This window comes from Miniopterus natalensis, chromosome 17 (genome assembly GCF_054644295.1).
Source record: "Miniopterus natalensis isolate mMinNat1 chromosome 17, mMinNat1.hap1, whole genome shotgun sequence".
NCBI lineage: Eukaryota > Metazoa > Chordata > Mammalia > Chiroptera > Miniopteridae > Miniopterus > Miniopterus natalensis.
In genome coordinates this window covers 23,807,295-23,829,495 of record NC_142097.1, presented here as the reverse complement: position 1 = coordinate 23,829,495, position 22,201 = coordinate 23,807,295, and the positions used below count along the sequence as shown (strand labels likewise).

Genomic DNA, 22,201 nt, shown 5'->3' with positions numbered 1-22,201 from the left:
AAGAACTAGAGTATGAGAGTCCAAGAATTTAAGACCAAGAATGCAGCAGGAATCGTCACAGCACGAGAAGACAGTGTCAAGGAAAGAAGACATGACTAGCAATTTGGCCAAACACTGGGACCGTGGCCTTGCACAAACCACAGCACCACAGCCATGGGAGCCACCAACCTTGGCTGGCATCAATGGGCATGGGCAGGAGCGGGGTACCAGCAGAGCTGTCAGTTTTCACACTGCAAAGACTTAGTTACCTAGTTTGATTCTAAAGTACTTTTTTGAGGGGAGGGGTCCCAAAATCCAAATTTAGTCCCAGTGGTTAAAACATTCAAATGAGAAGAGAAACACTTCAAAAATCTGTTGGGTATTACTCAAATTTAAGAGATGACTCTTTCTACTATTATGAGTTCTTCAGTATTGCCCCAAAGAGAGGGTTTCAAGAGATGTTTGGAGTGCTAATAGTGCCATCTCTCCCCGGGTGACAACTCTGAAAGATGCATAAACTCCGTGTGCTTGTTTGAAATCTGTTTTACTCTCATAGCCACTGACGTTCAGAGAGTAGGCTCTGGACTCAGTCCCATGCTTGTGACTATGTGAGCAAGAGAGAAAATTAGTCCTGCAGCTCCTGGTATTGGTTGCTGTCCCTCTTCTTGTAGGCCCTTGGAAAAGAAAAAGTGGAACTTTCTAGAAATGGTAACCGTTGTATTTTACTAAGCAAGGGCCCATAATGAATGTGTTTATCATATTTAGATGAGGCTTCTTGCCTCTGTGGTCCCGCCGGTTCCCTGCTGGCCTGGTGCATGCTGGGGCTCCTCGTGCTTAATGAATGTTAATTAGTGATGATGAAGACCTTTCAGGAGAGGATTCAACTTCACAGTCCACCTAAGCTTTCAAGTGGGTTTATGAGAAGCACGTACCATAGAGCGAACACTTGCAGAAGAACGAACACACATCATCTCTGCTTTGCAAGAGGAAAGTTTATTAGGAGATATGCAAAGGGACTGGGGAACTACAAGAGAAGGTCAAAGCAACAGAGAGAACCACAAAACATCTCAGATGACACCTTCACTGCCCAAACCTTCCAGACCCTCGGGTCACAGAGTAACTGCAGGAGCACAGCTGTGAATAGGAGGATCAGGCAGGCTGGACGCAGAGCCAGACCAGGATTGACGGCGATGCCTGGGGTGGGGTCCTGCGGCGATGGTTGTCAGAGAAACAGGGCTGGTCCATCAGTGGTCCTTCTGTCTTCGTGCAATCCTCCTGCTGGGTTCTGGATGTCTAGCACCCAAAGGTGCTGCAGGGCCCACAGCGGGTTCGGGAGCCACAAGGGGCGCAGGGATTGGTGACACAGGGCCCGATGGGCTTATCACACGCGTTGGTCGTGGCGCAGGGGTTGCAGGGCAGGCTGAGACACAGAATCATTAGCTTGTTAGCATGAGAGGGATAATTTAAAAAAAAAAAAAAAAAGAGGAGGGGGCTCAACCCAAGGAGACGTGGAGACAAGCAGAATTCCCTCTCCACCATCTTAGGAGGCCAAGCCTGTTCCGATCGCTCCTTCTGCAAAGTCAGAGGCAGTGGTGGCAGAGCAAAGCCACAGAGCAAAGAAAAGAGCAAAGCCTCGTGGTGCAATCCCAGCCCTGGTTCTGGAGCCTGGAGTTGTGGGGAAGTCCCTTCCTCCCTGCAAGCCTCATCCTCCCCCCATAAGACAGGATTAGTAAGACCTACCATCAAGAACTGTGAAAAATCACAAGACTGTTCATAAAAATTCTGTGTTAGGGGACAAGTGCTGGACCCTGCGTTACTGAGTCACCTTCCCTTTTGACGTTCGAATGCTCATCTACATGATGGTTGTCCGATCCCCACTCTGCCTGCCTCAGATGGGTCCAACTGGGATCCATGAAACAATGGGTTTGGGGGTTTGGGTTAAATCCAACCCTGAAGATGCAAAGCTTTATTTACCCATCAGCATCCAAAAGCTCACCAGTGGGGAATACAGTCAAGTCTCTCAGGCATCTTTTGGGCCAGAAAACACCTTTAGGCCAGGTAATGGACACAACAAAGAGCCCCCACTTCCTACTGCTGTAGAGTAAACCTCTGGTCTCGACAGACATGTTGGCTTCTGACACTTGACCTGCGAAGTCCCTGTTCTATCCCTCAGTAGAAATGGGCCATCTTGCCTGCCAGGTACTCACTTGCAGTCCTCGCTTTCCAGAAGGTTCCGGTACGTGTTGATCTCACACTCCAGCCGGGCCTTGACGTCCAGCAGCACCTGGTACTCCTGGTTCTGCCGCTCCAGGTCGCCCCGGATCTCGGCCAGCTGGGACTCCACGTTGGTGATCATGCACTGCACCTGGGACAGCTGGGAGCTGTAGCGGGCCTCCGTCTCCGTCAGCGTGTTCTCCAGGGAGTCTCTCTGTGTGGGGAAGGTGAGGAATGTCACAGAGCTGCTCCTTTAACACGTCCCTCCATAGGCTCCCAGAGCAGTCACAAGCTCCAAGAGTTAAAGAGACTGGGACCCAAAGGGCAGCCCTGTGACTGATTCTGCAGCCTCGCTTTCTCCCCAGGTGTCTGAACACTACCCACCAGGTTGTGCTGGGCCTGCAGCTCGATCTCCAGGGCGTTGACTGTGCGTCTCAGCTCGATGATCTCCGCCTGGCAGGTCTGCAGCTGCTCTGAGCTGGACACCACCTGCTTGTTCAGCTCCTGGGTCTGAAACACAAGGCGAGACACAGGGTCAGGCCCTGCCCTAAGGGTCCCACGCTCCTGGGCGGCCCGGTGCCGAGGTGCCCACCTGGTTGGTGTACCATTCCTCCACGTCCCTGCGGTTGGTCTCCACCAGGGCCTCGTACTGACACCTGGTCTCGTTGAGCACACGGTTCAGGTCCACGGTGGGGGCGGCGTCCACCTCCACGTTGAGGCGGTCTCCGATCTGGCAGCGCAGGGTGTTGACCTCCTGTGGAGGAAGGGGAAGGCGTGAACCCACAGAAAGAGTCTAAAATAAACTCTCTTTGAGGCGGTCTGATGACTGGGAAGAAGATTACACTGAAAGTTGGGGTTCATGAGTTGAAGCCCAGCTGATGCAAAACCTAGCTAAGCTACCCCTTGTGATGCAGGCCCCTGTCTGAGTCTCTCCGCGTCTGTGTGGTGAGGCTGCTTGATTAAATCATGGCTAATGTTTCTTCCCACTCCAAGAGTCTATCATTTTCTTCTTATTTTCTCTTTTCTCAAGCCTGGCATGATAACTGGTTTATAACAGTTGCTACTTAAATATAGAGAAGCAGGTTTGCCATCTCCCATTTATTTCATGTCTTCTACCATCATATGTTATTCATTAAGGGTTGTTTCCTCTTCATCAAAACATCTAATGTTGAGACATGCACCTGATTCCCTAGTGTTGCGTTCAACCGTGAGGTCTGAATCAACCATTATGTGAGTCCCTTCATGTCTCCCAAATTCCTCATCTATCTATCCATCCATCCAGCTTGGGTTCTAATATCTGGGTGACACATAATACAAAGAATTTGCTATCCAGTTCCAGTCTTTTTCATTTGGCATCTGTTCAGAAGATAACAGATATTATCAAACAGTAGAAAGTACTTTAAATATCTTTGTCTGGACTTTTGGTTACAGGTCAGGTCTCAAGTAGAAAAAAATCAGCTGATCACACTCTTTTAGATTTAAAAGAGAGAGAGAGAGAGAGAGAGAGAGAGAGAGAGAGAGGCCTGTGACTCATCCCACAACAATTCCCCAAATTTTGAGCAACCAGCAAAGGGTTATGTTAGCTCTAGGGTGCTGAGCAAAGACCCACCTTATCCTGCCCAGGGGAGCTATGGAACTCTCAGTATTGGAATGTTGGGGGCTGGGACTCCCTCACCTGCTCATGGTTCTGCTTGAGGCAGAGCAGCTCCTCCTTCAGGGACTCCACCTGGGCCTCCAGGTCAGACTTGCACAGGGTCAGCTCATCCAGGATCCTGCGCAGGCTGGTTATGTCCGACTCCACCAGCTGCCGCAGGCCCAGCTCCGTCTCGTACCTGCAACACACAGCCAAAGGTCAAAGGAGATTAAAGAGGAACCATTTCTCCCAGGCTTTACTTGGCTAACCTATATTTTGAATTTTTTGAAAGTTTATGAAACGGAAAAATATCACCCTGCTGAGTAAAAAGACCTATTTCTTCCCTGAGACCCAGAGAGGAGGTTCTAATGGAATAGTTAACTGCATCTGTTCTAAGAATCCCATTCACAGGTTGCTGTGACTAAGTCCTGTCATCTGACCTTCTTAAGTGAGTCTAAACTTCGTACACCTGCTGTGCAGATTGTCTCGCCCTCCTTTCCAACCACCCAGAGAGGCCATCTGGTGTGAGAGAAGCGCTGAATTAGAAGCCAGTGAGATTCAACCTTGGCATTATGACTGTGGATAAGTTTCTTAGTCCCTCTGAGCCTTGACTTCCTCATCTGTAAAATGGGAACCACACTAGCACTCATCGGGTTGGCCTGAAGATGAAGAAAGGACATAGGTCAAATGACATTGTCAACTGTAGAGTCCCATCAAAATACAAGGGACTTTATGACTGTAATGGCCATACCTAGAAACAGTGATCAGTTCTATGAAATGGATTTTGCTTCCTGTATTTTAATGGGCTGATTTTGACTAACCTATACTAAGAAATTGGTGTGAAATTCACTTTTCACACTTGGTCCAGACATGAAGTAGAAAGAGAGAAAAAATGGGTGGTTTCTTGTGCTCCTTCAGACTAAACTTAGAACACAGAATCTTAGCATTCGGTGAGGAGACTTGAACACATAGCCCAGTGCAGGAATCCTCCCAACAGCATCCAGACAGCTTCGGCTTGCACGCTCCCAGGACAGACTCCATCACTTTGCCATTCAGCCTGCCCCTTACTAGACTTCTCTGATCATTAGAAAATTCTCACTTGGTCCTGAAGTCGTCTGCGGCCAGCTTGGCATTGTCAATCCGCGTCACCAGCCTGCCGTTCTCCGCCTTGCTGCACAGGATCTGGAGCCGGAATTAATTGTGAAATGAGTTATTCTAAGAAAGAATGCCTAGTGTCTTAACGTGAAAAGCTATTTCACATCAGCCACATTTCTTCCAAATACGTAGCTTAGAGTCTTCTCAGATTTTCAGTTTGGGGATGAAAGGATGATTGCTAGAACTGATCATTTCGAAACTAGAACAGCCCAGGGCAAATGTGCCCGCTGTCAGGAATTCTTCCCTTCTAGGTCTGCTGCTGGCCTCCTGTGGGGAGTGGTCATCCTGGGTACCAGCCTCACATAGGGGGAGCAGTGTCCCCGTTGGCTTAGGACTAGGGGGTTCCTGGGCTAGCAAGACCACATTCCCACATTCCCCAGCTTCCCCACATAACCCACATTTCCCTCCTTCCCCAGCTCTCCCAGGGGATCACTTCCTCCGCGAGTTCTCTCAGTCCTTTGCCCTTAGCCAGTTACGCTTCTCATTACTTTCACCATGGTCATTCATTTTCACATCTCTCTCCCCTACTGGATTATCTTAGTACTTCATCCCTCACTGGCACTAATATGCACGCTCTTCAGATGACACGGCCCTTCCCTGGCGCTCACTTTGCCAGAATACAGAATAGTGGACAGTAGATCCCCTCCGAGAACCAAGAGCTTGTGCAACTGGCATAGACCTCATCTTTCAAACTCCACTCAAGTGTGGTCTCTTCTGGGAAGCCCTCCCTGCTTTACCCTTTGTATTAAGTCCCACCTCTATGCTGACTCTTTACTCGTCCCCACTCTGCTCCTGCACTTCTGGCCCGCAATTCTCATTTGCGTGCCTGCCTGCTCTAGTAGGTGGCGCAGTGTCTGTGCATATTAGTGAGGCTTTTGGAGTCGAGGGCTCTTTTGCTTTTTTTACAGTCTATTGCTACAGTTCTGAAAGGATTTAAATATTTGAGAATTCACTAGCAAACTTCCTAGCTCCAAGAAATAATTTGGGTGCGTTGTGTTTTTTTTTTAATGCTATAGGCTCTGAAAACAAGACCAGGATATCACAATATGAACTGAAGAAGCTGATGCTCTGGTTTTAGGCAAGAAGCAATATAAGATTGCTATGGCTGATTTTGGCCTAATGCCTTACCCTCCCCCAAGTCTGTATCTTTCCCTCATGGGGCTTCCCAAGCAGATGTTCGGAGACTACTTGATGGGCCACACGTAAGCTGACGACGAAGCCTTGTCTTCATCCGTGTCAACATTAGCTTCGAACAGTGTTAAATCCATTCAGAAGTGGGTATGTTAGATTTGGATAAATAGTTCACTAAATTGGCAGTGCGGTGCCCACCCTCACCTTCTGCTGCAGCTCCTCGATGGTCCGGAAGTAGGACTGGTAGCTGGGGCACATCAGGGGCTCCTGGGGCTGGCACCGCTCCTGGATGAGGCTCTCCAGCTCCGCATTCTCCCGCTCCAGCTGCCGCACCTTCTCCAGGTAGCTGGCCAGGCGGTCGTTGAGGAACTGCATGGTCTCCTTCTCGCTGCCATTGAAGGAGCCCTCGCAGAACCAGCCGCAGTTGCCCACGTTGGCGGGGATGTTGCAGGCCCCGGGCAGGGGGATGTTGTGGCAGCTGGGGGCCACGCAGGGCCGGGAGGGGCAGCCGGAGCGGCAGCTGAGGCTGGGCAGGCAGCAGTTGTAAGGCATGGTGCTGGGGGGAGCAGAGCTCTGCAGGTCAGTTTCAAAGCCTGATTCCTTTCCTCTGGTGTCCACCCTGGTCCTCTCCTAGGCCTTTATATTCTGTCAACTATGGGTGTGGCCACCACCTACAGCATCGTCCCCTTTTGCCCTGTTTACCAATGTTTCCATTCATTTTTTAGCCACCTCACAGGAGTCCTTTACCTCATAAAATGTTTTACTCTGGCTTCTTGCTAAGTCAGGACTCCTCCCAATGGCATCACGCTGGTTGGTTAAGTAAAAGCTTCAAAGCAACCAGCCTATTACCTTGCCAGCAGGAGCTCTTATTCACGGGGCGCTCAGGCGGATTGACAGCTGTACGCTGTCCCCCCGAGTTGGGGGCACTTCTGTGCCTTTTTGTCCTGAACAAGGACTGGTCTGTGCCCCATCCAGCTCATGCTCAGCAAGGACTCGGTGAGAAAAACCATGTGCGAAGCCCACCCGGAAAGCAGACTGTTGGGTAGGGACCCTGGAAGCTGAGGCCAGGAAGGACTTGGAGGCCGTCCAGTTCGATGTCCCTTGGCCACTCCATCCAGGGCAGGCGGAGGCACTGGCAGCCTCTTCCCAGTGGGGGCTGCAGGAAGCCCCCCAGGCTCCATTCCGACTCCTCCTCAGTGTTCACAGAACATTCAGAAAACTAACCTCTCGGGACCTACTGAGCATGAGGACTGTACCATGTGCTTACACACAGTATGACTGTTCCTAGAAAGGCTCCTGCTTCAGTCCTCATGAAACCCTGTAGGTGAGGACTCCAAGCGTCCGAGACGTTGCCGGTGCTCACAGAGCTCCCCCGTGGCGGAGCCAGCACTCAAGCCCCGAGCTCCGAGTCCAACGACCGAGCTCCCTCCATCACCAGCTGTCTCTCTCCCGATCTCCTCACTCCTGAGACGCAGTCGTACACAAAGGGGTTGAATTCATGGGGACTCAACCACTACTAGGCAACACCCCCTCCTAAGGTAGACTGGGCCGAGAAATAAAAGCCCGCTCTCTACCAAAGAAGAAAAAGTCATTTTTATTCTAATGGAAGGAAGCCTGCTTGGTGGGAAAGTGTAATGCCCTCCAAAAGCTAGAAAAAAAGGAAACCCATGGTGGTTTTGACATAGAAACACCTGAACCCAGTTCTCCAAAGGATGTGACCCTGAAAAGCAGCCACTATGTTATGTGCTTAATGGCGTCATGTGACCGTCCATTTTGGCAAACATATCCTGCCCTCATGCTATTCCAGATGGAGGCAAGAACTGTGAAAGATTTTTATGCTTAATCTATCAGTGCTCAAAATAGGCAAGCTACTCCTGAAAGTAGTTCCTTTGGGAAGCTCCATGCTGATTCCTCCCCAACAACCGTTGCTCAGATCACCCCTTCCTCAAGCTTGTCCCCACAGCCTGGGACATTTATTTTGCTTATCCTTATTGAAGGGCAAATCTTCATCTTCTGAGGGTGTGTGTATTTTTGGAATCAGCCAGATATCATTTGGAACCAGCTCTAGTGAGTGGGATAAACAACCAAACTAAGTAGCATCTTTAATGGGTCAGAAACATGTTGTCACTGTAAAGTAATCATGTAGGCTTTTCTTGGGTGATTCTAAAAGTCATTTCTAAGCTAGAGCTTCAAATACCCTTTCCTAAGAGACGGCAGCTTTGGAGAAGCCATGCGGCCTCCCAGGGCGGATGCTCGGAAGGCGCTGACACGCTCTCCCGGTTCACGGCCCGCGGCTCCCCGCCCCGCCTGCCCGCGTCTCTGCCTTTGGGGAGAGGTGGAATGGGCGCGCGGGCTTCAGAAAGGTGCCACACTGGCTGGAGCCCCATTGGCTGAGACCAAATAACACAGAGCGAGTAGCTGGATTCCTAGGCTTTTCTCTGTCTTTCTCCCCCATCTTCTATAGTCCAAGCTTCAAAAGAGAACCGTCCAGACAATGGCACTTTTTAAAGAGGAGAGGCATACTGTGTTCTCAACCGGCTCGTGTGTCCTTGGGATCCCTGTAACCATGACTGTAGCTTCTGGGTCAGTCAGAGTGGAATAAGCCAGAGGGGAGCATCCTTATATCTTCAACAGTGGGAGGCAGAGTGTAGAAAACATGACTGTTCCACTTCTGAGGAGCAGTGACTGTGATTGCCGCACAGCTGCCTGGCCGAGAGGACTTGGGCCTATAGAGAGAAGAGCCAGGCTTCAGTGAGCTGCCGGGAATTCTGGACGACAAATGCCTTCTCCCCATTCCACTGACTGCGTGTGGAGAATTCTTGCCTCTGCGTCAGCCATGGCATTGCCTCCAGTCGATGGCCCTTCAATAAACTGATGAGCAAATCGAACCCTAGCGAACAGGAAGGCTTTACACCTGCCCGTGTAATTGCGGCAGACGCCCTGGTAAGGCTTCTGGTTTCCAGATGTGAGCAAATTGCAGTTGAGATGTAAGGGGACTGTTTATGATGGAAGCCAAGGCTATGTTCGTGGGAAAGATCACACATAAATTCGTCAGTGGTGGTTAACCATGAGTGGAGTCAGGGCAGACCTTTTGCTGAGGCCACCCTCCCTGTGGCTGGACTTTAAAGGCATTAGGAGGCCACCCCTCTCGTCCCCAAAACATCTTCCCTTGTGGCCAGGCACTGGCACTTGAGATTCTCACTATGAGAAATAGAGACTTGACTTGGGGTGGTGAATGCATAACACAGTATACAGATGATGTATTATAGAATTGTACACCTGAGACCTATATAATTTTATTAGCCAATATCACCCTCCCCCCATAAATTCAATAAAAAAGAAAAAAGAGAAATGTAAAATGTGTTTTCTAGGGAATGCGAAGTAATGTATTGGACCACTTGTCAATTCATTGTATTTTAATGTGTACACATGGCAAGGAGAGGCCAACAATAGTATCAATAAGCACACACAGCAGTAGGTCTGACTTACGCCAGGGTCAGATGAAAAGTCACCCACTGGGGAATTAGAGAAGCAGACACACTGTCAATACCAACACCAGCCCATTATGTTGAGCCAACCCCGGTTAGAGCTGCTTATGAGACCGGGATACAGGGCTTCCATAGACTGTTCCATAAAGTCCATAAAGGTGACTGTTGCCAAGTTATCGACTGCCCAGCCTCACTACGCTGAGGGGAGGAGTCGCGATGGTAATCCAAGGACTAAACCAACAGTTTTGGCTCTGAGATGTTTAAACAAGGCTTCCAATGAGGGACAAGCAGGAGAGGACCTAGAGAATGAGCCAGGTCAGGAGAAAGATGCCCTGAGCAAAGAGAGGAACAACCCCCTCAAAATGGAATTCGGGGCTCATTCCACAAACCCTCCCCAGAGCCATCATTGTGTCTCTTTACTCGGTCCTGGACTCCCAACGGGAATGGGGTCCCAACAGAGGTCTTAAGGGACAAACCAAGTCAGAAAAATGCAAAGTTCACCACTATGTCTTTAACTCTGCCCAGCCTAGAATAGAGAAGTCAAACGGAGCATGAAATGATCCAAAGCAATGTAACTTAATCGTCCTAGTCCTCTGGGAAAGCTGGACTCAGACGGAATGAGAACCTGTTTGTGCAACTGCTCTGCAGATCAGAAGGGGCAGCAGATGCTAAAACAGTTTCAGTAGCCCACGGAGGACACAGCCAAGTAGGCTTCGTGCTTAGTATGAATGTGTTGTTTTGAACTTCTGCATTAAGGTCGCTATCAAGTTGATGATTTGAGGCAGGTGTGAAAGAGCCCCAGAAACACGGCTTCTTCCCCAGCATCCCACAGACCCTCCCCTCCTTACAGTTCCCACTGATCTCCCCGTTGCTCTTTCCAGTGGATTTGTCTGAACTCTCTCTCATCTTTGACCTGGATGCTACTGACCATCCCCTCATCAAAACTCTGACTTCTTTTTACTTCTGTGTCACTTCAGCTGCTCCTCCACTTCCCTCTCCAACTGCTTTTAACCAGATGTCATCACTGTCTTCAGAGACCCGGCTAAACCAAGGCAGAACCTCATGTCAGGGACTTCGGAGAGCCCCAGGCCTGCTCTATCATTTCTATCAGTGGTCCCCAAGGTTCTTCCATATTCTAACACCTTTCCCTTGACGATCTACTATGGTTAGGTAACTCCAATATCTCTCCCAAATCCAGTCTCTTTTTTTTTTCCAGCTCTTTCTACTGGAGATCCACCATTGTCTTATTTTCTCAGGATCAAAAACTTTGTTTATGTTGACCCATAGCAGGTATCCAATCAGTACTAGTTTCCCTTCATCTCACTCCATTGTTTTTCTACCTCCAAGAAGCTTCCATGTCCCAAGCTGTACCTCTGAAATCCACCCCACCCCTGTCCCACCCACTCCCCCACCTCCACCCAACTCAGTCCTTGTTTTTACCAGCCTCCTGACTGATCTTTCTCACCTAGTCCCACCAACTCCTAGGACCCATCATGACCCAGCCTAAACATAGCTGCCTGATATATCATCTGCCAACTTTCCTTACAAGCAAGTCTCACAGACAACCATTCAGAGCACTGCCAGATATGATTTTACCTAACTCCTTTGCAGGTGCATCTTCCACTACCACACTTACCCTCTGCTCCGGGCTAAAAATCTCCTTACCAGGCAAAGTTTCTGCTTGGAAAAACTTTCCCTCTTCTCAGACCTGAACTCACTCATCTGTCCAAACATATCCCATCAAACTTTATTTCAGAATTATGCTAATATCATGCAGTCATAGTTGATTGAAGTTAGAACTACGGGAAGTATATAAAGTTTTAATGAATCCTCATTAGTAATACTGTTCCCTGTTAATATTATGCATAGTATTCTACAATTTGCAGCAGGTTTTGAACAGGTGAAGGTGCTGTCTCTCTTGAAGGGCCTATAGTCAATGAAACAGGCAGACAAAATTTATATAAAAAGAATAGTTGGGTTTTCAAAGCCCTGGTTGAGTGCTACCTCCTCCTTGGAGCCTCTTATCTCTCCCTCATACCTTGGAAATTCATCATTCTTTACTTATACTTTTCTTGAGCCACACTGATGTGTGTGTGGCAGTTATCACTTTGTCCTATCCACTCTAGACTCTAAATGTTCTGTGGGCCAGGACTGGGGTTCACTTATTTCTGTGTTCTCAGCACCTCACCCAGTACTGGCACACACACCAGATGATTGACTGTGGTTGTGTCGGTCAGATAGCATCAAATTAAATGGATAGTCTATCAAGTGTTGATAGACTTGAGAGTTTTAATAATTCAGAAATGAGACAAGTGGGAAGTAAGGTAGGATCAATGTTTGTTGGAGGAGAGTTCATGAACATTGGCCTTTTTTGGAATTATAGGAAGTAAAATGGTAAAGTGGTTATGGAAGAACATTATAGATATGAGCAAAGACCTAGAGAAAAGGGTAACTTGAAGAGAGGGAGGTAAGGAGACACGCCTGCCTGCATTTAAAGGATCTTTAGATTGGGCATAATAAGTGAGAACAAGATGAACCAGTTTGGCAAAGACACATTTTAGTTCAATTAAATGGGCCGTGGTGGCCTGAGACCAAGTGAAACTGTCCTACGGGCAAACCAAGACCAGGAACGGGAGCTGAGGGGAAGTGAGATGTGGGCATCATCAGCACGGAGGTGCTATTTCTTTCTGAACAGGGATGTGGAAAGAGCAAAAAAAGAGCCAGGGACCTGGGAATTTCCTCTGTGCAGGGCAGAAGGGATGTCAGTGGGCAGGTAGTCAGGGATGTAAGAAGCGGACCCAGAGTGTGCAGGAAGTCACTGAAGGTACATTTTGAGGGAAGGACAGGTATCTGTACTGGTGATGCAGGTGCAGCCGAGATGTTGAGGGGAGAAGGCAGCTGCTCTTGGAGCAGTTTCTGCAGAAGCTGGTCTTCACAGGGCGGGAGAAAGGGAAGCAGAGAATTTCACAGTGATGAAGACACAGCGGGAGATAGCAGTGCGGCTTGGAGAGGAGTCTCAGAATTGCCAAGGGCCCCGCAGCCAACGCAGGATGGGCATGAGTGCTGAAGGCCAGGTTTTCTGCATGGTCTCCCCTTGGAGGGAGCCTCCGGACACTACAGCCCCTCCTCGCCATCCGTATTTACCAGCCAAAGATGATGGCTGGGTTGTCATTCAGCTCATTTCATCCTAATGGAGGGGTGTTTTTATGGAACAGCCATGAGAAGTACTTTACAATGCATGGATATGAATGAGAAACACATTTACAATGCCAGAGAAATAAAGTTTATTGGGAAGTAAATGAAGTAGCCTCCTAGCATTCCAGAGAATACCAAAGAAGCCAGGAAAGCAGGAAGCATAATATGTGTAGGAAACGCCCTAAAGCAATACCTGGAGCTCAGATTACAGGGAGCTGGACACCTTCAGACGCAGAGAGACTCAACCTTCAATGGGAGGGAGTTCTCCAGACGTTGGAACTTGATGATGTGTCTTTGCTGGTTGGGTCTGGAAAGCATTTCCGTGTCTAGAAATATCACAGCTGGCATGACGAGGTTTCTAAAGGCAGCTGAGCTCCGGCAAAGGCAGGACCAGAGGACGTTTTCTATGTTTGATCTAAACGGCTTCATTGTCTTCAAAGAGGATGCCAGTTTTTAAGTTAACAGCAACCTGTTAACAGGGCCCGCAGGAGTTTCCACAAGCGTTGGTGGTAGCACACGGGTTGCAGGGGAGGCTGGGAACACAGTTTTCGAATGGATTAGGGAGAGGAGTGGAGGAAACACCAAGGTTTAATGAAACAACCTATGAGTGCTCAGTGCGTGGAGTTAGTTGGAATCAAATGTGATTGTTACCAAACCCTGTTCCCTTCCCCCAGAATGACATGGGTGGAGGTAGAAAATTGTTCTTTTAGAAAATATTATGTCCACTGTTAGCTCTCTGAGGCAAGGGATGTATGCCCTTTGCCTTTGACCTTACACACATGCTTAACTGTCACATGGTAGACACTCCATTAATGTATATTATTTGGTGAGTTGAAAATACGGCCAATACATGAGTGTCCACAGTGTTGTGTAATCCCACCGCTCATGCTGCCCCAGAAATCCTTTGCCTCACACTCACTTGCAGTCTCCACTCTCCAGAAGGTTCCGGTACGTGTTGATCTCACACTCCAGCCGGGCCTTGACGTCCAGCAGCACCTGGTACTCCTGGTTCTGCCGCTCCAGGTCGCCCCGGATCTCGGCCAGCTGGGACTCCACGTTGGTGATCATGCACTGCACCTGGGACAGCTGGGAGCTGTAGCGGGCCTCCGTCTCCGTCAGCGTGTTCTCCAGGGAGTCTCTCTGTGTGGGGAAGGTGAGGAATGTCACAGAGCTGCTCCTTTAACACGTCCCTCCATAGGCTCCCAGAGAAGTCACAAGCTCCAAGAGTTAAAGAGACTGGGACCCAAAGGGCAGCCCTGTGACTGATTCTGCAGCCTCGCTTTCTCCCCAGGTGTCTGAACACTACCCACCAGGTTGTGCTGGGCCTGCAGCTCGATCTCCAGGGCGTTGACTGTGCGTCTCAGCTCGATGATCTCTGCCTGGCAGGTCTGCAGCTGCTCTGAGCTGGACACCACCTGCTTGTTCAGCTCCTGGGTCTGCAACACAAGGCGAGACACAGGGTCAGGCCCTGCCCTAGGGGTCCCACGCTCCTGGGCGGCCCGGTGCCGAGGTGCCCACCTGGTTGGTGTACCATTCCTCCACGTCCCTGCGGTTGGTCTCCACCAGGGCCTCGTACTGGCACCTGGTCTCGTTGAGCACGCGGTTCAGGTCCACGGTGGGGGCGGCGTCCACCTCCACGTTGAGGCGGTCTCCGATCTGGCAGCGCAGGGTGTTGACCTCCTGTGGAGGAAGGGGAAGGCGTGAACCCACCGAAACAGATCTGCTGTCTTTCTGCTATAGTCAAGCGAGCACAAAGAAATTCACTGAAAAAAATATCCTGATCTTTCCACAGACTGACACAGATAGTGTGTGGAAATAAATCCAAATAGGGCTCACATTGATTCCTTTCCCAGAAAACTGAAATAAGCTCACATTTCTTATAAGACTGAGTCCCAACTCTTGGCTATGAGCAGGTCCTTTGTCATTTCTGTCACATCCCTATATGGACCGCATGCCCGGCCGTACCCATCCAGGGGCCCTTCTCAAATAGACCTCACTTTGCCACTTCATGTCTTTGCTCAGCTTCCTCCCTCAGATTGCAACACCCAGGTACTAAAACTCTCCTCCTCTCCATGACATGCCTCTGAGAAGAGTTTCCCTTCGGGCCGACTGGACTGTTCCCAGAACCGGCTGCTCATATGTCTCATATAGCTCTCCTTTCCCTCTGCAGGTATTATATCATGTTTTTACGTGGCTGTCTCCCCAGACTAGAGACTAGGCTGTGAGATCTTTGGAGATCGGGGCTATGTCTCATTTCAATTTTTCTCCTCAACCTCTACCACCAAATTCAGGATCCAACAGTGACCAACAGAGAGCATGGACATCCTTCCCCAGCACCTCCAGCACCTGCCCAGCCCTCCCAGCTCACCTTACTGTGTTCCGTGGAGAGAGAGTCATTACTCCCTGAGCTGACCCTGAGTTCTTCAGAGAAGGGTGCCAGCCCAGGGCTCCTGGTGGCAATTGCCTCCTGATACCTGGCTCTGAAGGCTTAGCTCTGAAGCCTATTATTGTTGGTTTTTTCCCTCTCACCTCCTCATGGTTCTTCTTGAGGCAGAGCAGCTCCTCCTTCAGGGACTCCACCTGGGCCTCCAGGTCGGACTTGCACAGGGTCAGCTCGTCCAGGATCCTGCGCAGGCTGGTTATGTCCGACTCCACCAGCTGCCGGGAGGAATGCTCCATCTCGAACCTGCGCACACAGGTTGGAGTGGGAGGAAGAGCCAGGAAGGAAGCTCATCTTCCTGCCCCGTGTCCTGTTTGGATGGAGTTGGCCTAGCTGTCTTTGCACTGGCACCGTTTTCCATCCCTTCTCTCCCATGCGTCCCTCAAGCTCTGCATGGGTAGGCTGGAGAGGACCTGACTCGTCCCAGCACCAGAAGGTACCCGTGGGGACTCCTGGGATGGAGTCTCTCTCTCCTCTCAATGTTGTCGGTTAATATACCACCAAACCAACCCATTCTCTGAGAATTAATTTTAATTTCTGAATTCAGGGGTTTAAGAAGGCCTTCCAGAAAGACCCATGGAGACTGAAGAGCAGATAGGATATGAATCTGGATTTCTGAGACTGATTTTACATGACCATCCCTAAGAGAAGTAATAAAAGGGAGAAACGGCTTCCTCCTCCCTTCCGGGCAACGCTAGGCCCACAGGGCCATGAAAGAGCCATAGAGACCTTGGAGGTCACCTGGCCGAAAAGTCTCAACATACTTGGTTCTGAAGTCATCAGAGGCCAGCTTGGCATTGTCAATCTGCGTCACCAGCCTACCGTTCTCAGCCTTGGCACACAGAATCTGAAAACAAGATTCCACTGTGAGGACCACTTGAACTTGAGAATGTCTTATTGTTCAAAGCCAGCCAGCTGCTGCTGTGCCCCCACACACCCCACCCCTCACCTTCTGCTGCAGCTCCTCGATGGTCCGGAAGTAGGACTGGTAGCTGGGGCACATCAGGGGCTCCTGGGGCTGGCACCGCTCCTGGATGAGGCTCTCCAGCTCCGCATTCTCCCGCTCCAGCTGCCGCACCTTCTCCAGGTAGCTGGCCAGGCGGTCGTTGAGGAACTGCATGGTCTCCTTCTCGCTGCCATTGAAGGAGCCCTCGCAGAACCAGCCGCAGTTGCCCACGTTGGCGGGGATGTTGCAGGTCCCGGGCAGGGGGATGTTGTGGCAGCTGGGGGCCACGCAGGGCCGGGAGGGGCAGCCGGAGCGGCAGCTGAGGCTGGGCAGGCAGCAGTTGTAAGGCATGGTGCTGGGAGAGGTGATGGAACAACAGGCGAGCTGATGGAGGTGGTTATGGGTGAGGTTTGAGTCTCTCCTTCCTCTGTGGTCCTTTTATACCCATTATTGTGGGTGGGGGCTTGGCATGTAGCATAGTTTTCTTTCCTAATGCTTCAGGTAATTTTTTTTCTCCAAAAATATGCTAGTTAGATGCTTCCACAGAGTCCCCCCTCACCCCATAAAATTACCCCATTCATCTCGTGTCACACCGGGCTCCTCCTGGGTCCTGGTGGTTGGTGAAATCACAGTTTCATGAGATGGCTTCAAAGGAGGCAGAATCATCACAGCCGCAAATGGTTCTCCCCATTACTCAGAGGGGAGGACAGCCAGGGACATGGGTGGAGTCGTTTGGCCATCCTCACGCGTGCGATTCTGCCCCTGGACCTCTCCTAAGTGTGCTCACGTTTCAGGGTGCAGTCCAGCTTGTCTTTACAGCAGAAATTCTCCCTGTACCAGCTGCAAGGACACTAAGCCTTACTCAGTGAGAATATTACTTGGGGCTTAGAGAGGTGGTCAATAATGGAGAGACTGAAAACAACTGAGTGTTCGTGGTTGGGAAATAAACCAGTGGAATGAACAGGAACAGTGCCAAAGCCGAGACCAGCAAACGACAGCCCACAGGCCAAGTTCGGCCTGCTGCCCTTTTTTGTAAATAAAGTTTTATTGGCACACTGTCATGTTCCTTCATTTAAGCATCATCTACGGCCGCTTTTGTTCTACAGAGTTGAGTAGTGGCAACAGAAACCATATGGCCTGCAAAGCCTAAAATATTTACTCTCCGGCCCTTTGCAGAAAAAGTTTACCAACCTTCACTGAAGCAACAATCTCCCCCAAAGATGAGAAGAAGAAGAAATATATAGAGGGAAACATGCTGGTAAAAGTCCACAGAGAGCCCAGCCTGGCGTGGCTCAGCGGATGAGCATTGACCTAGGATCCAGGAGATCGCGGGTCGATTCCCCGTCAGGGCACATGCCCGGGTTGCGGGCTCGATCCCCAGTCGGGCGTGCAAGAGGCAGCCCATCAATGACTCTCTAATCATTGATGTTCCTGTTTCTCTCCCTCTCCCTTCCTCTCTTGGAAATCAATAAAGATATATTAAAAAACAAACAGACAAACAAAAAAAAAACAGAGTTCGAGTGGCAGTGTTGACACATAAATATGAAGCTTGACACTTCAGACTTAAGACAGGAAAGCGAGAATGAGGGGCTCAGAGCTATCTTTGTATCCATGGTGACCTCCTCACAGTCTCTGGAAATTTCTCTTGCCTTAGTCCTAGACTTAACCCTCTTTCCGAGAGCGTTGAACACCCCTAGAGGTGTGGCTCTACCAACGTGAGGTGCTCCCAGAACAAGTCACAGCGCCCCGAGAATGGAGCTTCACTCTGTCGTCCCTGAGGCGTGGGCAGCACCTGTGACCTCTGCATCACCTCTGGCGTCAGATAGCCTTTGACGCTTCCAACCCCTTGGGAGTCTCCCTCTTGCCCAATAATGAACCTTAACAAAGTAGCCTCCCATCTCACCTCCTATTTTCGGTCACTCTGTCTGTCCTTTGTTCCGCACAGAAACAAAACCATGGTTCAGAAAGGACTCCCGAAAGGTTATCTGTGCAACACAGTGCGAGCCATTCGAGAAGGCCGTGTGTCCGGATTCAAAGGCAGTGGGGGAGGAACAGAAAGGCACACACCTGAAGCCAAAGGACCTCCGTTCACACCCCGAACAACATGAGCTCAAAGAAGTGAGTTCCTTTTTTTTAATTCTTGTTTTCTTGTCTCTGATATTGAAGTAATGATGCTGCCCGCCTCGTACTTTTGCTGTGCAAGTTAAGTAAGATGTGTGTGGATGTGGTTGGATGTGGGGGTGGGCAATTATTTCTGGAACCTCCCTCCGTCCTATTGTCAGCCCAGATGACTCGGATGAAGAATTCTGTGAAAATTCAGTTTTGTTGAACAGACACCTGGACAGGTTGCCCACGCCGACCCAGTGTTGATCAAACCCCACTCACTGACCTTGCAAGCACTAGGGGCACAGAACTATATTCATGAATTAATCAACAAAAGTGCAAATCTTAACATTAACTTGGTGGCTAGACTAGGAAGTTGGCGGGTGGCCCATGATTCCTTCCTTCTTTACTAAGTTCCTGATCTTGTGGGTTAGGTGATCTTATTTGGGGTAGTTGTTGAGGGAGACGAGTTGTTTACATGGGGTTGTACTGCCACCAAAGCATCCTTTCTTTTTTTTAATCTTTTTTTTTTTAACTTTTTATAATTTTTATTTTTGTTTAAAGTTTTACAGATGTCCCTTTTTCTCCCCAATGACCCATTTCCCCCCCGTTCCTTCCCCTTCCCCAGTCACTCTCCCCACCATTGTCCATGTCCTTGGGTTGTGCATGCATCCTTTCTTGTACTGGCATGGAAATGGGCTCCACTCATCCTCTGGGAATCCTCCAGCCTTACATTTCTGTGCAAATATTCATAAAGATGATGATGGTGGTGGTGATGATGATGATGATGATGATAGCATTTCATGAATATTTATTATGTGCCTCACAAGGTGCTAAGTGCTGTGGCACAATTCTCAGTTGATCCTTCCAACAACCCTGTAAGTTTGGTCTACAAAATTATTCCGACTTCACAGATAAAGACATAGATTAAAAAAGGCTCAGAATCTTCCCCAGCCACAGCCAATAAATGGCAGAGCTGGGATTTAAACAGCTCAGCCGTCTAACTCCCAAGCCTGACTACCTAAACACAGTGCAAAACATTTGGCACCAAAGTTCCTCTGATTTTGCTAGAGGACAGAAATTTTAGATTAATTTCTGCCCATTGTCCCACTCGTAGTTTTTGTTTCAGGCCCCCTCTGGGGCCCTGTTCCCCTGTCTCTACTTACCCCGTCAGTCTCTGCCCAAGCAGTCCTCTTACCCAGCTACTCTCTACGGTACCTTTCTGAACTAAGACCAAGTTACACTCATCGGCTCTTCTCTACAGGGAAATGCCATCCTTTTTCATAATTGGTTGATACAACCAGATTAGAAATTAAATTGGTTTTGTGGGGGTTTTTTTAGCATCTAAACAAATGGAAATGCACAATGGCATGATCTAAGGTGATTCAGAATCTGGGAGAAGACCTAGCTAGCTAACCTGGAACTTTCAGCCTTATAAAAGTTCACTTCAGTGGTAAGTTTTGTGTCTTAGAATCAAAGAATTCTATAGCTAGAAGGACTTGAATTTATGGAAGAGAAAACTGAGGCACAGACAATGAGGTAGGAAGGAAATGAATACAATAGATTACTTTCTAGTCAGGTAGTATACTGGGACCCTTCACACATAGTGTTCCCGTCTCACCCCAAAGAGTTTGGATTCCATTATTGTCATCAGTGTCAGAGATGAATGTGAGACACTGGGAAGAAATTTAACTTGTCCAGTGACACAGGCAGGTAAATTAAAGTCTGCCTGGGCCATCACACCTCATTGCAAACTAGAGAGATGAGACACTGACTAGGTCAGGGTGTGTCAAAGTGCAAGAACTGGGGAAAAACATGGAAACTAGATCCTGAATTTCAATGCCAGCTCTGAAGACACACAAGAAGATATGCCTAGGCTTCCTGCATATTACTTTGCTCCTCAGTCAAATGGGGGTTAAAAAGTGATATATCGCACAAGCTTGTGATGAGGTGTGACTCCTGGAAGTAAAGAAATGCAGAGGACTCCTGGGCAGCACTGATCTTCCTGTAGACACTGACAGCAGCCTCCGGACTCAAAGAACTCAAGCAATGACCTTGACCCCAGATACAAGGATGAATAAAAGTTCCTTAGCTCTATCCCATAGCAAATATAAAATTTTCAGGGAAACAGAAAGGAAAATAATTTAGGATGTAAGCCTAGGGGAAAGTCAAACATCTGAGAGTGATATGCGCAATGAGCTAAGAGTTCAGACCAAGAAAGCTTGGGAGCTGATAAAACAGATCACCCACAAGCACTGGACATGCTAATTGAGAAGGGACCTGGGGTCCCCATCAGAAGATGGGCCTGGGGCCAAAACGTATCAAACAGAACTAAGGAGAAGATATACTCCTGGTGTGGAGCTGAGTGGAGATTTAGAGAAGAGAGAAGCGATGGTATGAAGGACAACAGGATGGTATATAAATTCTACTGTTGGACATGAAACCAAATGTTGGTGGCAAGGAGATGGAGAAGTTGGAAGACTTGTGCCTTCCCAGGAGAAATGTTAAATGGTGCAGGCACTGTGGAAAACAGTATAGTGACTCCTCAAAAAGTTAAATGTATAATTACCATGTGATCTGGCAACTCCACTTCTAGGTACGTATGCAAAAGCTAGAAAGCGGAGCCTCTTCCTGGCCCCCAGCTCATGCCTCCTCACTTCAGATTTGGATACAATCAGCTCTAGGAGATGCCCAGGTCAAGAGGAGGGGGGATGGGGGGTGGGAATCCAGGAATAGTCAAGGGGAGAGAGAGGCCATAGCCCTGCAGCTGCCCTGCCCCCCCTCCTGCCACCCTGCCTCACCCGTGGGTGCCAGGCCAGCCCTCTGCCCGCCAGGCATAGAACGGCTCTGTAGCCAAGAGTCAGGTCATTATATGGCCTGACTTTCAAGTGGCTTTTTTAAAAGTGCTCCAGTGATGGGTGTGGCGAAACAAATGAATACCAATGAGAAAGGCATCTGCTCTGCCAGGGAAATCAAGTTTATTAGGAGCCTCCAAGGGAAGGCTGCTGGCGCTTGGGAGGGTTCTCTGGACAAGCAAAGAAGGAACTGGCCCTGGTGCAGGAAAGGGTGGGCAGGGAATGATCTGGAGTAGGTTGGGTGAATTTCTTGGCTGACCCGCTAGGGTGGCTCCAGCCACGCAAACTGTGTCTTCAGGCCCTTGTATCGAATGAACCAGAGCCGGGTCAAAGCTCTGGAGCCCTGGGCCCTGCCTCCTGGCTCCTCTGGCAGCCCCAGGGCTCTAGCGTACAAAGGAGCTGCAGGGTCCACAGCGAGGACGGGGGATGCAAGGCGTGCAGGGGGCACAGGGATTGGAGACACAGGGCCCAATGGGCTTGCTGCATGCGTTGGTTGTGGCGCAGGGGTTGCAAGGCAGGCTGGAGAAAATGAATGATGTAGAAAGGTGAATCGAGGGAGGCTTATAATATATTCCAGAAACACCCCCTCCCCTTCAAGAATGGAATGCCTATCAGGATTTGGCCTGACCTGTAACACACAGGCCACAGGCTCAACTGCTGCAAATCTCACGTACAAATTTCTCATCTTCTCCCTATCACATAGTGCCAAAATTCCAGACAGAAACTGAAGCTCTGGCTTAGACTCCCAACACTGTCTAATTCTGGCTAGTGACCTTGGGGAAGTCCCTTAACTTCTCCAAGCCCCAGTTTCTTCACCTACAAATGGGGAGAATACTGACCCAGCCTGCCTGGTCTTAACTGTATCTAAGGGCAGGTGAGGTGGTGAGTGGACATGTACCCTCCACAAAATACAGTATTATAAAATGTAAGAAATAGCATTGATCTTACATCAATATTATTACATTAGAATGCAAAGAATTGGCTGTACATTTTCAGTTTGTACATCAAACAATTCTTGCCATTGTATGTTTTTAATGATGGGCATATTGTGTTTTCTGAGTT

General features: G+C 49.2%; 2 protein-coding genes and 1 long non-coding RNA gene across 3 annotated transcripts; 1 reads left to right on the top strand and 2 right to left on the bottom strand.

Moving 5' to 3' along the window:
- Positions 1-1,272: 1,272 nt before the first annotated feature.
- LOC107538765 (keratin, type I cuticular Ha3-II) lies at positions 1,273-6,664 on the bottom strand. Its single transcript, XM_087826116.1, has 7 exons — positions 6,317-6,664; positions 4,926-5,008; positions 3,869-4,025; positions 2,786-2,947; positions 2,578-2,703; positions 2,187-2,407; positions 1,273-1,399 (listed from the first exon to the last, which is right to left on the bottom strand). The coding sequence occupies exons 1-7, from the start codon at positions 6,662-6,664 to the stop codon at positions 1,273-1,275; spliced, it is 1,224 nt and encodes a 407-aa protein (XP_087682242.1).
- On the top strand, positions 2,192-14,233 carry LOC107538768 (uncharacterized). Its single transcript, XR_015715866.1, has 4 exons — positions 2,192-2,420; positions 2,559-2,715; positions 13,735-13,948; positions 14,087-14,233. It is a non-coding gene; the product is annotated as an uncharacterized LOC107538768 (long non-coding RNA).
- On the bottom strand, positions 13,268-16,547 carry LOC107538761 (keratin, type I cuticular Ha3-I-like). The gene is made up of 7 exons (XM_087826115.1): positions 16,185-16,547; positions 16,000-16,082; positions 15,325-15,481; positions 14,314-14,475; positions 14,106-14,231; positions 13,715-13,935; positions 13,268-13,328 (listed from the first exon to the last, which is right to left on the bottom strand). The coding sequence occupies exons 1-7, from the start codon at positions 16,530-16,532 to the stop codon at positions 13,268-13,270; spliced, it is 1,158 nt and encodes a 385-aa protein (XP_087682241.1). The 5' UTR covers positions 16,533-16,547.
- Positions 16,548-22,201: the final 5,654 nt, after the last annotated feature.

Coding starts and splice junctions, on each gene's coding strand:
- LOC107538765 (XM_087826116.1), bottom strand. CDS start 6,664: ATGCCTTACAACTGCTGCCTGCCCAGCCTCAGCTGCCGCTCCGGCTGC. Junction 5,009..6,316: donor TCGAGGAGCTGCAGCAGAAG/GTGAGGGTGGGC, acceptor TTCCGGCTCCAG/ATCCTGTGCAGCAAGGCGGA. Junction 2,408..2,577: donor TGCAGGCCCAGCACAACCTG/GTGGGTAGTGTT, acceptor TTCCCCACACAG/AGAGACTCCCTGGAGAACAC.
- LOC107538761 (XM_087826115.1), bottom strand. CDS start 16,532: ATGCCTTACAACTGCTGCCTGCCCAGCCTCAGCTGCCGCTCCGGCTGC. Junction 16,083..16,184: donor TCGAGGAGCTGCAGCAGAAG/GTGAGGGGTGGG, acceptor TCTTGTTTTCAG/ATTCTGTGTGCCAAGGCTGA. Junction 14,232..14,313: donor AGGAATGGTACACCAACCAG/GTGGGCACCTCG, acceptor CTTGTGTTGCAG/ACCCAGGAGCTGAACAAGCA.